General features: G+C 37.0%; 1 protein-coding gene across 3 annotated transcripts in view; it reads right to left on the bottom strand.

The window, feature by feature from the left end:
• LOC5576600 overlaps window positions 1–14,665 on the bottom strand; it is a 48,385-nt gene that overhangs the window by 9,797 nt on the left and 23,923 nt on the right. Inside the window, exons 7-8 of one of the 3 annotated variants that reach the window (XR_002499795.1) lie at window positions 9,532–10,739; window positions 31–127 (exon numbers count right to left, since the gene is read on the bottom strand). The exons of 1 other annotated variant lie outside the window; for it this stretch is intronic. Coding sequence is in view for 1 of the 2 variants with exons in the window: in XM_021841559.1 (XP_021697251.1) it covers window positions 9,800–10,739 (940 nt within the window). In the remaining variant the exon portion in view is untranslated. Of the gene's footprint in view, window positions 1–30; window positions 128–9,275; window positions 10,740–14,665 lie in introns of those variants that run through there. One more of the 3 variants, XM_021841559.1, reaches the window with a different exon arrangement.

Below are 14,665 nucleotides of genomic sequence, written 5' to 3'. Positions count from 1 at the left end.
GGTTTCCACTTGTTTCATCGTTCAGTGTTCGTGGTTGGAGGATCAACGCCTTGCACACCCTAACAATCGGGTAGCTCAGTGGTTTGCTCATCGCAAATTTCGTATGTCTATCGTCGAAAAATCGTCACTGTTGTACAAAGATGTGCATAAGTTTTTGCTGCCTAACCAAATTTTACTATCACTATGGAGTTTGAACCCACGCTGTCCATCAGCAGTCATGTACCGTACAGTGCCGTTATTTCAGCCGCAGCTAAGACTCTAATTTCAAGCATGTTGTATATTTCTAAAGTTTTCCAAGGAATCCTGGGGCAAAATCCTAGAGACCTCAGAAAACCGCGACTATCGCACAAGTTCTACAGCAATTTCTATTTAGGCTCCTCGTGGAATAGCTTCAGGAGATCATTTAGTGATTTCTTCATTTTTTTTTTTGAATGCTTTCGGGCACCTCCAGGGATTCCTCCAGACATTCCTCTAAAGTTTCCTTCACCAATTCACCAAAGAAATTGTCCAGAAATCTCTCCGGCAATTTCCTAAGCGATGCTTAGAGGAATCTCTTCAGCATTTGCTCCAGAAAATTCGTTTGTACTAAACTACGCTACTACATTTGGTAATTTCCACATAAATAATAAGGTACCGCGGGGCAAGTGGGTAAATGGGGTAAGTGAAAACAATTGACATATTTTACTGAATATGTGAATTAACGTTTTAAACTCATGCGTAAACCTTTGAGGTCATTGAGAACATTACGATAGGTAAGAGATTTCCGAGATTTTTCAGCCATTATTGCATAATAGAGTGAAAAAGTGTTAACCTGTCAACTGTTACTCCGTAACAAGTTGGCGGCGTACAATCTTATTTTAATATTTTCAGTGGAAAAAAGTTGCGGAAAATAATTTCCTGTACCACTTCTTAGTTGTCCTCTGTGACAGTTTCAAACTGCAATAAAAAAAGTTTTAGAATTAATTCGACGTAGACCTAAAAATAACTAAATTTAAACACAGTCAATTTTCTTATCAGGTGGGGCAAGTGAAAAGTTTATCATTAGAGATTGAATTTGTGTTTTCTCTTTAAGTAGCCATAAGTAAACATGGTTCGCAATTATCATAGAAAAACATAACGTGCTGATAATTCAAAAAACACTATACTCAAGCGTTAAAAGCTATTAGAAATCATGGAAATTCTCTAAAAGATGTTGTCAAACATTACAATATCAATATGTCTACTTCGGGCAGCCAATTAAAAGGAAGACGTTGATTGAAAAGTTGCAATATTAGAGAACACACGGAAATCTCGTGGAATGTCTATGTAAAGCTAGTTCAAAACATAAAAATGGGGTATAGGTCTATCCACATAAAAAAGACCCTAAATACGTTATTGAAGGATTCGGTTTGATTTCTCCCGAAGAGTTATCCGCCGTCATATCCAACTTTCTCAAAAACAAATAACGAGCGGTGGAAATTCTACAGAGCAGAAATGCAATTGCTGTCCTATAATGTAAGAACTAACATTGGAAATGTTGCAGTTATAATGTTGTCGAATCATTTCAACTAACATAACTGAACAGAAGAAAATTGGATTGAAAATAATAACATTTTCTTTGTTTACATGTTACTTATGTTATTGTTCATTGGGAAGCCTTAACAAGTGTTAAAGTTAATAGAAATCGTGAATATAACTGTTTGTTTTTGAATTTATTGTTAAAAACGGTAAACTTTTCACTTGCCCCACTTTTGGGGCAAGTGAAAAGTAAGGAGACATTTTTCAAAAACTTTTTCTGTATTTTTTTCTTCAATTTTCCATAAAAATCAATTTCAGCATGCTGCTTAGGGGCAATGGGGGCAATATGAACATACGGGGCAATATGAGCCACCCCGGTTTTGACCTCAAAAACAGTGTTTTAATGTCTAGTGTCATTATGATCTGCTAAAGGATGCCTCAAATAGCCACCACAATAAAAACCGTAAGAATATTCGTTTGAACACTCAAGATATTTACAAAAAAGTACAAATTTGTCCTTCGTCATGAAAAGCTTATAATTTTGGCAGTTTTTAATTAAGCCTATAAGACAATTATATTTATAATTCTGGTAAATTTTACCAATGAATTGAAACTTTTGATCATAATGAACAGTTCGTGAGCGAAATTAGATTTGTTCGTAAACAAAATTATTGAAAAACAATATATTATTTTTAAGATGTAGGGGCGGGGCAAAATGAGCCACCTAGATTTGTTTTGAACATAAAAATGCATTGCCTAAATATACCAGATTATTTTTTTACTGCATAGTCATCTTTATGCACCATTACAAGACAAGTGGAACACTTGGCTAGAAAATACGTTGAACCAAGTACAGGTCGGACTCGATTATCCGGAGTATCGATTTTTTTTTTCACTCCGGATACATAGTCGAATCTTCCGGATAATCGAATCATTAGGAAAAAATTTAAATCTTTGATAAAAAAAAACTTATATATTATCTTTTTGTTATTTCATTTATATGAAGCGGTGGCGTAGCCAGAAATTTTTTCTAGGAACAATAGGGATCTTTACAAGAAAAGCAAAATTTTGACCAGCATACACAAAAAAACACGATTGTGCGATATTTGCCAGAAAACCATTCGCCAGAAAACTATTCGCCAAAATGACATTCGCCAGAAAACCATTCGCCAGAATGTACCGTTTGCCAGAAAACCATTTGCCAGAATGTACCGTTCGCCAGAAAGTACCATTCCCCAGAATTGTTTTATTGTCAATTTTGATCAATTAATTCATGGTGAACCAACCCGGAATCCAAAGAAGACCGTTCCAATAGTTGACAAGTACCCCCATTCACATCTTCTTCTTCTTCTTTCTGGCGTTACGTCCCCACTGGGACAGAGCCTGCTTTCTCAGCTTAGTGTTCTTTTTATGAGCACTTCCACAGTTATTAACTGAGATGCTTACTATGCCAATGACTATTTTTGCATGCGTATATCGTGTGGCAGGTACGATGATACTTTATGCACTGGGAAGTCGAGAAAATTTCCAACCCGAAAAGATCCTCGACCGGTGGGATTCGAACCCACGACCCTCAGCTTGGTCTTGCTGAATAGCTGCGCGTTTACCGCTACGGCTATCTGGGCCCACATCTTCAAGGGCAATAAATTGCTAACAGTACCTCCTCATCCTAAGCTTTTATCTAGGGCACAGAGTGGAGACAATATAACTAAAGTTTTGATACAATATTCCAAGCTGTTTTACCGATTTTTAACTTCGACAAAATTGGATTTCCTTTTACCACGAGCTGTTCTTAATAAGAATATTGTATTTCACAGAATTTATCGTACAACTACCAGGTAACGTATTTGTGAGTACTGCTTTTCAGTTGGCGTTTTTTAAAGTTGTGATACTTTCTCCCAAATATCGGTACCCCGAATGTCGTTTCCTCGAACACCAGTTTTGCGAATATCAGTTTCCTGAGTACCACGTTTTCATAAGTGGTTTATTTCCCTGGAAAGTTTTTGGCGCTCATAATTATCATAACTTCATACATTTCAAGGTGATGAACGGTTCATATGATATGCACCCTTCTTTTATGATCAGCGGTTCTTTAAAGTTTCACCGAACTCAGCATTTTTTTCTTTTCTTTATCGTTCTCTCTAGTTCACCACTCTGTCACTCTGTTTTTATCCATTTTGGACTGATACAAGGGAGTTGTTTTGTCCTATGCGTGGGGATTGCTTATCAAACCTTCCGGTCCGCCTCATAGTTACGTACTATTTGGTGCTGGGTGTAGTTCTTGTTTTTCCAGCTGTATTGAAAAGCATGAGCCATAGTCTTTGGCATACAATCGGGTCTTTCTTTAGCAGAAAAGAACCGAAATGTCTATCGACGACCGGTGATTGCTAGCAGATATAGTGGAGAGCTTGTCTTGATACGTTCATCGCTTCAAGCTAGTTGAAAAACTGAATACACTGATTGCCTGTCGATCAGAGCCGAACTAGGCATAGATCGTCTACATACATCTGAATCTACATGTCTCCGATGTATTACATCGTTCCAGGTGGGAGTTATCTGATATGTGAATATGGTACCATAACAGAATTTTCCATCTGAACGAAGTGATAAATCATAATATTCCGCAAACTGTATCACACATCTACAGAATGTATTGCGTGAAGTTAAGACACAGCAGAGTATTGGGTACATAGGACCAAGTCCCTGCCGGGTGGCGCGAAACTGATGAGCGATAGACAATAGAATCAACAACACTGCCATAAGGGATAGTAAGCATGTGACTATTGTCGAAACTATGATTAGGAGGCAAATCAACATCCCAAGATCAAATTTTTGTTACAACCCAATGTAGGTATTATTAAATTAGGCTGTAGAAAATGATAAATATCTGATCACTTAGGAACCTTGCAACAGGTAATAAATGCCCGTAGTCTGTTTTATTCGAATACACATGTATAAATTGTTAAAATTGCCGAATCATACGCGGAATTTATTAAACGGATCATGAAATTAGGACTGAAATCATAATGATGATAGATTATCAACTTTCCTTTCGTCTTGCTATTTGTTACCGTTAGAATCACCAAACTGATTGGTTTCCCACTACTTACACCAATACAACAGCACGAAAACTGAAGTATTATAATCGCGCGTTGGAACTTTCAATATCCATATATTACATCAATAGTGAATTCTTGTATGTAGCCAGTATAAATAACAGAATCATCAACTTCTTGAACATTCTTCAACTGAAAACAGGATGCTTGTTTTATCAAACATGCTCAATCTGCACCTAAAATCTCGGATCCAAATAGTTTTCTAAATAAAAATTGTATCTAAATAAAACGTGTAGGCCAACAAAACATAATTGAGTAGGAGTTTACAAGTTACTTAGCACATGAAAAGCAGTTTAAATTAATCTATTACTAGATCAACACTAATGCTCACATTTTTATATTCTCATTTCATCATGGTCCTCATTGCTCGAGCGGAGACGAACACCCTGGAGATGGAAAAATCGACAGCGCTACGATAAGGAAACGTAACAGATGAGAAACTATCGATACATTTATCAATTATAAAACCCCGTTTTAATGTTAACACTTTGTTTCTGTTTTTTCTGTTTTTTTTTTCGTTTCAGCAATCAAATAACCGAACCAACTCTACTATCTTTTCGTTTCTTCTTCGTTATACTTATAGTCCTTCTGGCACTGAACCGAGTGGTGCGCCTTCCGCTTTCTTACTGGTGCTGTTTTTCCTGTACATTTGGCATAGTGTCGGAGGTGGTGTACTGTATTTGCTATACAACGCACTACTTTCGATATTGTGCTTGGCGTGTGGGGAAGCAGTACTAGTGGTGAAGCGGAGGGCGCCATTCGGTTTAGTGCCAGAGGGACTAAATCTATTTAATGTATCTGAAGCTTGTGGGACCGCTTTAATTCCGGCGCCTGCTTGTGGAAGATCCCGGTGTGCTAAACGGTATAGGACATGTTAACGGGGGAGGCTTGGTAGGTCCTCACCCAGCCCGTGTCTAGATGGGCGGATAATTGTCTGCCAGGGTGTGGATTGAGCAATTACAATTACAATTACAAGGGGGTTGTTTTGTCCAAATACCACGATCCATACAAATTTTAGGGAAATGGATTGCGGGAAAAAGTGTCATTCGAGTAGCTGGCGTCCGAGGAAATGACATTCAAGGGTAGAAGTAACACAATCGGCTTTTAGTGATGTTAGTTACTTAAATTGCAGTAGGGGAGGTATACCAATTTTGACCACCCTAAGGAAAAATATTATTTATACATAAATCAAAAGAGCTTTGATTGCTGTCAATACGTTAAACGCAGACAACGCCTACGTTGACTCCTTATAATGGGTGGCAAATCAGGAACAGCATGGCGAAACAAGGAAACAAGGAGCAACAATTTTAAGGCAAATAATTTATTTCCATTATTTTCTGAGCAAATTTGAGGATTTCAAAGTTTTTGTTTCCGTATAACCTTGAAGCAATTTAGCGAACATATCATATATGTCGTAAAACTATATATAATATATCATCCGGGTTGGTGAATAACTGGTACATGGCGAATACCGGTACTCCTTCCCTAAATGAAAAAAAAATTCACAAAATAGTATATTGCTACTTGATATGATTTGGGGCAAATAAAATTCTTCCATTCTTAAAAAATGGGATATTCTTATATACTCTACAACTGTCTTATTTGCCTGACAGCTCCTGAAAGTTGTTAATATTAAATGTAACTTATGTTTTTGAGTGGAAGCATTAATTACTTTATTGAACAATGACACAAATAGTTGCAACGTATATCGAAATCTCGTAAATATCTAATGAACTAGTCCTTAAGAAGCAAAACTTTAAAGAACAGCTTATGGTGAAAAGAAGGGAGAATCTCTTGTGAAATTTTCCAAACCATAATTCTTTGTACAACTTATATTAAAAAACATTTTAATTGAAACTGAAAAAATAGATAAAAACCATTTGGAAACTACTATTGACTATAACATAGTATATACAGTGGAAGCTCGTTATAACGACAACTTTTAAAGCGAAAAAAGCTCTATATAGCGACACTTTTCGGTCCCGTGAAAATTATTTCAATGCTTTAACTGTTCTTTATAACGACTTTTTCCTATTACGACGGTCCCTTGCGATGTCGTTATAACAAGCTTCGACTGTAATCTCATGGTATAATAAAAAAAATCTGATAAAAATAAAAAAAATTGAAATCGATAATAGCTGCAACGTATATTGTAACCTCGTAAATATATAATGAACTACTCATTAAGAAGCAACAAAGCTTTGAAGAACAGCTTATGGTGGAAAGAAGGTAGAATCTCTTGCGAAATTTTCCAAACCATAATTCCCTGTACAACTTATATTAAAAAAAAATTACTTGACAATCCGTCATGCTAAATATCGAATCTTAACATCCGTAAGCAGTATCTTCCATACATAGTGGAGCAGCTTTCAATGAATTAAATTGTTATTCTATTGTGTGTTCTTCTTCTACATATTAATAAAAAGTTACAAATGTTGATGTTGATGCTCGAGAAATCAATATTTTTTAGCAGTAAGGAAGTCATTTGTACCTAGTCCAAGAATTAGAATACTAGAATCACACTACCCAAAACAGGTATTCGAAGCTTGCTTACTAAAAGACCATAATCTCAAAAAAAAATTATGAACACTCTGATTAGGTTATTTCTCCTACAATTGCAAACTTGATTTATCTGCAAAAATTGGAAAAAAAAACTAGAGGTTGGTCCATTCTGGGGAATGGTACATTCTGGCGAATGGTTTTCTGGCGAAAGGTACATTCTGGCAAATGGTTTTCTGGCATATGGTACTTTCTGGCGAATGGCATTCTGGCGAATAGTTTTCTGGCGAATGTTTTTCTGGCAAATATCGCACAATCAAAAACACTTTTTCAAACTTTTTCTCTCTTAAATACGTTCTAAACTGCAAAACCATTCATGTTGTATATTGCAATGCCAAATTATCTCAGATTTATGCATAAAAATTGAAAAACAAGAACATCAAAAATCAAATTCCGGATAATCGAGTCTAAAATTCCGGATAATCGTATCCCGGATAATCGAGTCCCCGGATAATCGAGTCTCCGGATAATCGAGTCCGACCTGTATCACAATTTAGTACTAGTATAACATGGTCTGTTTACTATGTAGTATGTATCTTAAAAAAAGCCGCTAGAATCAATAATTTCAAGCAAAGCTGACACAATTTCCTTTCCAATAATGTACTCTTCATCACTAACTCTTCTCTATACTGTTTTAAATAAAAACCATTCGATTGAATGAGGTGGCTCGTAGAGATGGTCGGGTTTCACATTTTTCAAACCCGAACCCGACCCGTACCCGACTTATTTTATTTCTTCAAACCCGGACCCGATCCGAACCCGAGACAATAATTGAAAAGCAAACCCGGACCCGACCCGAACCCGAAAAATTTTAGCTGTGTAAACCCGAACCCGACCCGAACCCGAAAAATTTTAGCTGTGTAAACCCGAACCCGACCCGAAAATTTGTAAGAAAAACCCGAATAAAACCCGAGTTTGAAAATATGATAAATTCATCGTTTCTGATGCATAAGGGGTTGTTACTCTGTTCACATTTCTCACCAAACCCGACCTAAACCCGACTCAAACCCGACTTTTTGTAAGCCCGAACCCGACCCGTACCCGATAATTTTGTAACTTTCAAACCCGACCCGAACCCGAACCCGAAAAATTTAAAATTTTCAAACCCGAACCCGGGTTTGGGTCGGGTTTCGGGTTTGAAAACCCGAGACCCGACCATCTCTAGTGGCTCGTACTGCCCCGTATGGTGGCTCATAATGCTTCATATGGTTGGTGACCACGTAGAAAAACATGGTTTTCCAAAACGTTCCTGAAATAATTGGCAAGTTGATGTTAACATTAATTATCGACATAACATGGAAGATAACATTTAATAGTACAAGTCACTTGCATTTAAACCATAATTTTTGCTGTTTTTCTATGCATTTCATGACGTTTTCCTTAGGCGGCCCATATTGCCCCGATCATCCCTATACATGGTGGGAGTCAAGCTAAAAAATATACACAACCTCATTTGTTTCAATTTAAAGTCTCTAGAATTGGAAGAATCTCAATTATGCGAATTCCATTACCCACTTGCCCCACGGTACCTTACTAAAAAATTTTGTAGAAATAACTTCAGGTTTTTTGTCTGGAATTCTCTCAACACATTATGAAAAAAATAACAATAATAATTTGTGGGCTTGGTGGGTTAGTATTACCAAGCATTTAGCCGCATCGTGTCAAGATGTGTGGGTTCGATTCCCGCTTCAGTCCGGAAAACTTCTTGTCAGGAACGTGTTTCGACTGTGCCACTGGGCGTTGCATGCTAGTCCGTTGTGTAGTGTGGCGTTTACTTCAAAGGACAAATCGTCCACTGGAAGCAATAACGTATCGGTGTCTAAAATAAAAAAACAAAAAATTCCTGAACGGATATCTTAGAGAAAATCATGGGAAAACAATGAAAGAATCACGAGATCAACTCCTGGAGAACTTAGGGCCAAGACTTGGCTTTCTTTAAATGTTTCTGAAAGAGTCTTTAGGGGAATTCTAGGTGAAATCTCTGAGATAATTTCTGGAGTTATCCTCAGAACAGTTGAATTCTTGAAGGTATTTTGAACGAAATTCTTAAAATTATTTCTCATGAAGTCCGTAAGGGAATCATTAAATGAACTACTGTAGATATTTTCGGAGTATTGTTCTTTTATTTAGTACTCTTGGATACTTTTTTGTAGCGTGAGGTTTTTAAAGTTCCTACCTATATTTGAGAAACTCAGTCGCTACTAGCCCTGAAAAGCAGTAATCAGTGAATGATCAACTAATTCTTGATGTTTTGGAAAAGTAGCGCGGAATTAGGGCACTTTACGGTAATTCAGAACAAGCGAGGCCTTCTTATAAAGTTCCAAGAAATTGAATATACCTGTATTATTGATCAACATACCTAAGTTTGATAAACACACACTTTATGCAGGTGACCAATTTAATGCAATTTGTCGTTTAGTTGTCGGAAACGTGCCGAACAACGGCACTTTACTGTACTTAGAATTAAAAATACTACATGAAAACTCCACCAAAATTGTTCACTTGAAATCATTATTCTCTTATTTATTAAATTATTAAGTTCCAGCTGAGTTGCAAAGCATTATGGATTATAATTATCTTATTTCACTTGGGTTTCGAGATTTGCTGGAAAATTCAAGTAGCATCCTCTATCCCTGACCATCGCCGTATGTTCCAACGTATTGTTCCCACGCCAGTCGGTGAACCCTCGACAGATGGGTTTTCAGCTGCACCTTCAGCATAAACCGTTTGGTGCAGAGCTTACACGGGTACGGCTGCTCATTGGTATGCGTCCGCATGTGAATGGTCAGGGAATACTTCTTTTGCAATACCTTGCCACAAACATGGCAAGGAAACTGGCTGGAATGTCGCTTTACGTGTTCTCTCATGATACGCGGATGGCGCAGGAGTTTTCCACATATGGGACAAGGAATCTGTTGGCTCTGGTGCTTGACCGCGTTATGATAATTGTACGAGCTTCGGTACTTGAATTTCTGCTCGCACAGATCGCACGTGAATTTGAAGTTATCTTGGCGATGGATCAAAAGCTCGTGTTTGTCCCGAGTAATTCTTTTGCTGTAATGCTTATCACAACCATCGTACGAGCACCCGTACGGTCTCAAGCCAGTGTGTTGGTTCATGTGCTCCTCGAACATCGATCGTTGTATTTGCTTTCCACATAACTCGCAGACCCTAACATACCGCACGCATCCTGCTTTTCGTAATTTGATGCAACCTTCATCATTGAAAAACCTTTTCCCCGCGTAGCGACACTTGTGGGTCATGAATGCTTCCGTAACTTCCTGTAGTTTATGCCTTCCAACCTTTGGAGGCTTTTGCGAAGAGTCGTCATTGGCGATCAATTTTTCAGCCATTTTGGAGAACAATTCATACAATGGATTGTTGCCGGTATCATAATGCTCATCCTCATCATCTTCTTCAGCTGTTTTGCACGAATTACCAGTTTTGCGTGGCCGATGCATGTCGCGCAACTTGCGCCACATGAATCTAACTTCGTGATCTTCGCAGTTTTCGAACATTGCAGAGACTTGACCCCAAGCCGCACCCCGCTTGTCTGATTTGAAAAAGCTGCAAATAAGGTAAATGTAAATAATCAAATGATTAGATTTATATAATGGCTCTAAACCATTTCATGCTGGAATAAATTTGCTCTATCTGTTTACCGACTTGTATGCTTGCTGCAACACTTATGGAACACTATTTGAGCATGATTGGCCGTCCGTGGTTGCTACTCCAGTATCGCTAGATCAGCTGCACTTACACAAGGAACCAACCAGATGACTGCTTGGGACTAACAGACACCCTCACTGTATAAGTGCTGGTGATCTTCTATTTTAGGCATCAATGGCGCCTACCTCGTCAGAATACAGAGCAATGAGGGAAAGTAGAGGAATTGATTGATTGGAAAAATGGAAGCATATGGAAACGGTTTTTTGCTCGTCTCTATTTCTAGCAAATGCTATGAACGAATTGATAGATTAAGAGTGGAAGGTACCACTATAAAGTACGAAGAAAGGGACGGACCTGGAATTGAACCGATGACCTTCTGCTAATGAACCCCGTCATTGCTGCAACACTTTAACATTATTTGAGACTTAAATTAAAAGACAAAATTATTGAAAGACAATAGATTTAGTAAACTATCATGCCATCATATTCTTCTTCTCTTTGATGTTACGTCCCAATTATTGCATATCCTGTTTCTCAGCTGAGCTTGATGTACAATGTGAAATGTACAAAACTAATTTGGAATTGCGAAGAAGAAACTCACGTGTTTCGAAGAGGATCAAACTCACAACTCTCTTTTCGCTAAACGCAAGCTGCGGAGCCGTTTGAGAGAACCCGCATGTCGAAGATGAATTCAATACGATTGACCTAAGGCACACAATTACCTTTATACCGTTAAATCACCAGTCACCGTGCGGTCTCCATTCACCGTGCACACATACAAATTCCTACAGAATATTCATACAATTTTCACAAATTATTCTTTTTCCCTGGGCTTGAAATTATATTTTCCAGGGAGCGATGAATTTTGATAATTGATCGCTGTTGTTAGTAGTTTTGATTAGATGTTGGGTGAATTTCAAAGCAATGGCAACCTCTTTATTGCAAAATTTAGATTTTATCTTCTGACCTAAAGATTCTGGTTAAACTACTGTACTATGCAGTTGGGCTGCACTACGCTATCACTCATCAAAATTACTTTCACTTCGGGAAAATATAATTTCAAACTGGCGAGAAGATTACAGATTGAGGGTGGGTTAGGAGCACAATCAGACCCTTGAATGTGCAATGTGGGGTAGTAATTGGGAATGCCATTGACGGTTTGTAATCTTCTACGAGGTTTTCGAAAACCAACAGGGCGCGTGCACCGGGTTGCGGATAGGAGCAAAGGGAGATCAATAGCATCTACCTAAAATAATAGAGCAAAAAGCCGTTCCATGATTAGGTAATGTTTAGCGATCTTCTATGGTGTTCTAGTACTATAAAATTCTTCACTCACTGGGAATTCTGGCCTTGATAATATCAATAGTGATAAAAACATAAAATAATACCTAATATTTAATAAGTACAATGTAGCTTCAATGTAGTAATATATGAAATACAATCAATTTTCTATACTTGACAAGGTTTTGAAGACAATCAATGAGTGAAAGAACTATCTATTAGAAAAGCCACATCAACTAAGGCTATACATATACAAATGTTGGTCATAGGGTCATGGCGAGCATTCGGTATGCATGTCTATGACTGATTCTTATCTAATAGGGGCACTAGAAGACCACGCGGACAATTTCGAAACAAATTATTTTTATACATCGGTCTTACGATCCGAAAGGCTCAGCTATGCTGCAAAGTTTTTGTAAGCTATTCATTACTGCTGTTTAATTGTTTATAATTCTAACAAAACTACATAATTAACTCATTACTAATCACTGTTCCTATATTCTCTTTTTCTCTCCTTCTTATCTGTTGCATGATTATGAGCATCACTAATATAATGCATGAGCATGCACAATAAGAATAAATTCAGGATTGAAAGCAGTACATGGATACCTGGATAGAATAGCTTCGAAAAGGATGCTCAAAATAGAATATTTCTGGTCAGGGAAGTATTATCATCAAGGGTATGTAAAATTTTTCCATTATTAACTAATAGATCACACAAACAAATGAACTAATAATATCAAATATTTTTATATAAATCAGCATCGTCAATCAGTGCAAAAACAGATAAAGTTATCACCATCGATTGTATTGCGCTCTTTATAGTAATGTTCAATCAGTATCAAAATCTCCTAAAGCGTTGCATAGTGCCATCAGCAGCCCTTAGCATCACTCTCATAATGTTATTATTTTGTTGTTTATAAAATTTCTAGAAAGCGATCAGCATACTCTTTCTTACTTGTACAAGTGCCGATCTATCTGGATTTTTAATAAGTCAAATCAAACTTCAAAACTCAAATTAAATTGTGTGTCAAGTCTTCTCCAATTCCCTATACCCTACCCCAACCCTTCTTATCCTTTCCGATGGTGTTCAAGTGGTCCGCATAGACTATTACGGCCATTACCTATCCCTTCCCCCGGCTTTGGACTGACTTGCGCTCTCATTGCCCCACCAAACGCTGCAAAATGAAAATGAAAATGAAATTTTCACAAATTATTCTTTTGTCAGAAATACAAGGTAAAACTGATGGAATGAAGTTGTTCTTGTCACAAAGCTTTCTAAAAAACCTAGTTCTAGTAGTCAAAATCATGTGAATTCTGTTTAATAATGGGATTTTTTTTAACTCTTAGTAGAAACGCCAAAAAATCACATTTTTCATTTTAGCGTTAGGGTATCAATTTTTTCAAAATTTTGATAAGTTTTCGCTGTAGATACTTATAGTTACATGTATTTCATCGTATGAACCATGAAATTTTGTGCAAATTAGATTTTTTATTGTGTTTCAGTCGAAACACAAATGCACGGTGAATGGATCCTTCCTTATATATATGGTTCCTATTACCGTGCATTAGTGTAAAAGGCTTGAAATTATTGGGTAATATTGGATTTATTGTTATGTCGTGGTTAAACTACTCATTATTTAATTTTTGGGCGAATATGAAATGGTTTGGAAAATACAGTCAAACCTCATATAACGATTTCAATTAAAAAATAATGATTAAGCCATTTTTCAACTTTCTATGGCTTTCATTGTAAAATAAGGTTTGAATACCCTTAAAACTGAGTGCGCACACTACTAGCAACATAGTTGCTCCACCAACAACGTTTCTTCAAGATACGAGATTGAATCATGACGAAAACTATACGCACGGTAAATGGTGCACCAGTGTGCACGGTAAATGGTGACATAGCACGGTACGAGGCGACCTTTACATAACATTAGTAAACATCATTTTTGAGTATTTATTGATTTGCATCGCTAATTTTAGATTTTTCCCTGAATTATGGTATAATTGTACGCCTCGTACTGGTATTCTAGTTCGCTTTGAATGATTTTAAAAAATAATATAATTTTTTGAAGTGCAGATTTTCCTTAAATGCACGGTGAATGGTAGCTTGACGGTATAGCAATATGCTTTAGCGTAAGTGAACTGCACTCAACTTCATCGGTGCAATGGTTGTGTTGATATGTGCATAGTTGAACATTAGACCTATTCATATTTTCAAAATTGTCTGTAAATTCATTAGTCAACCAATATTTGGATTTTTCATGTTGAAATGAACTTCTGGTCAAAATGTGTCAATTATGTGTTTTTGGGCTATTTTCAAGCTTTGAAAATTCATAACTACTGAACGGAACACCAAAACTTATCGTAAATACCTCTACATAGCAGTTTATTCAATTGTACGAACTTTTGTCGAACACGAATTTATGATTTGAGCAAGTTTTAACATAGTTTGGTTGAGATTTGTGCTTCAAGGTTCTTGAAAATCACTATTTTTGGGGAGTTTTCTGTCTAGAAAACATACCTGTATGAAAATT

The sequence above is a fragment of the Aedes aegypti genome, chromosome 1, assembly GCF_002204515.2.
Source record: "Aedes aegypti strain LVP_AGWG chromosome 1, AaegL5.0 Primary Assembly, whole genome shotgun sequence".
NCBI classification, from domain to species: Eukaryota; Metazoa; Arthropoda; class Insecta; order Diptera; family Culicidae; genus Aedes; species Aedes aegypti.
The sequence above is the reverse complement of the archived record's forward strand: the minus strand, read 5'-3'. Positions and strand labels throughout refer to the sequence as shown.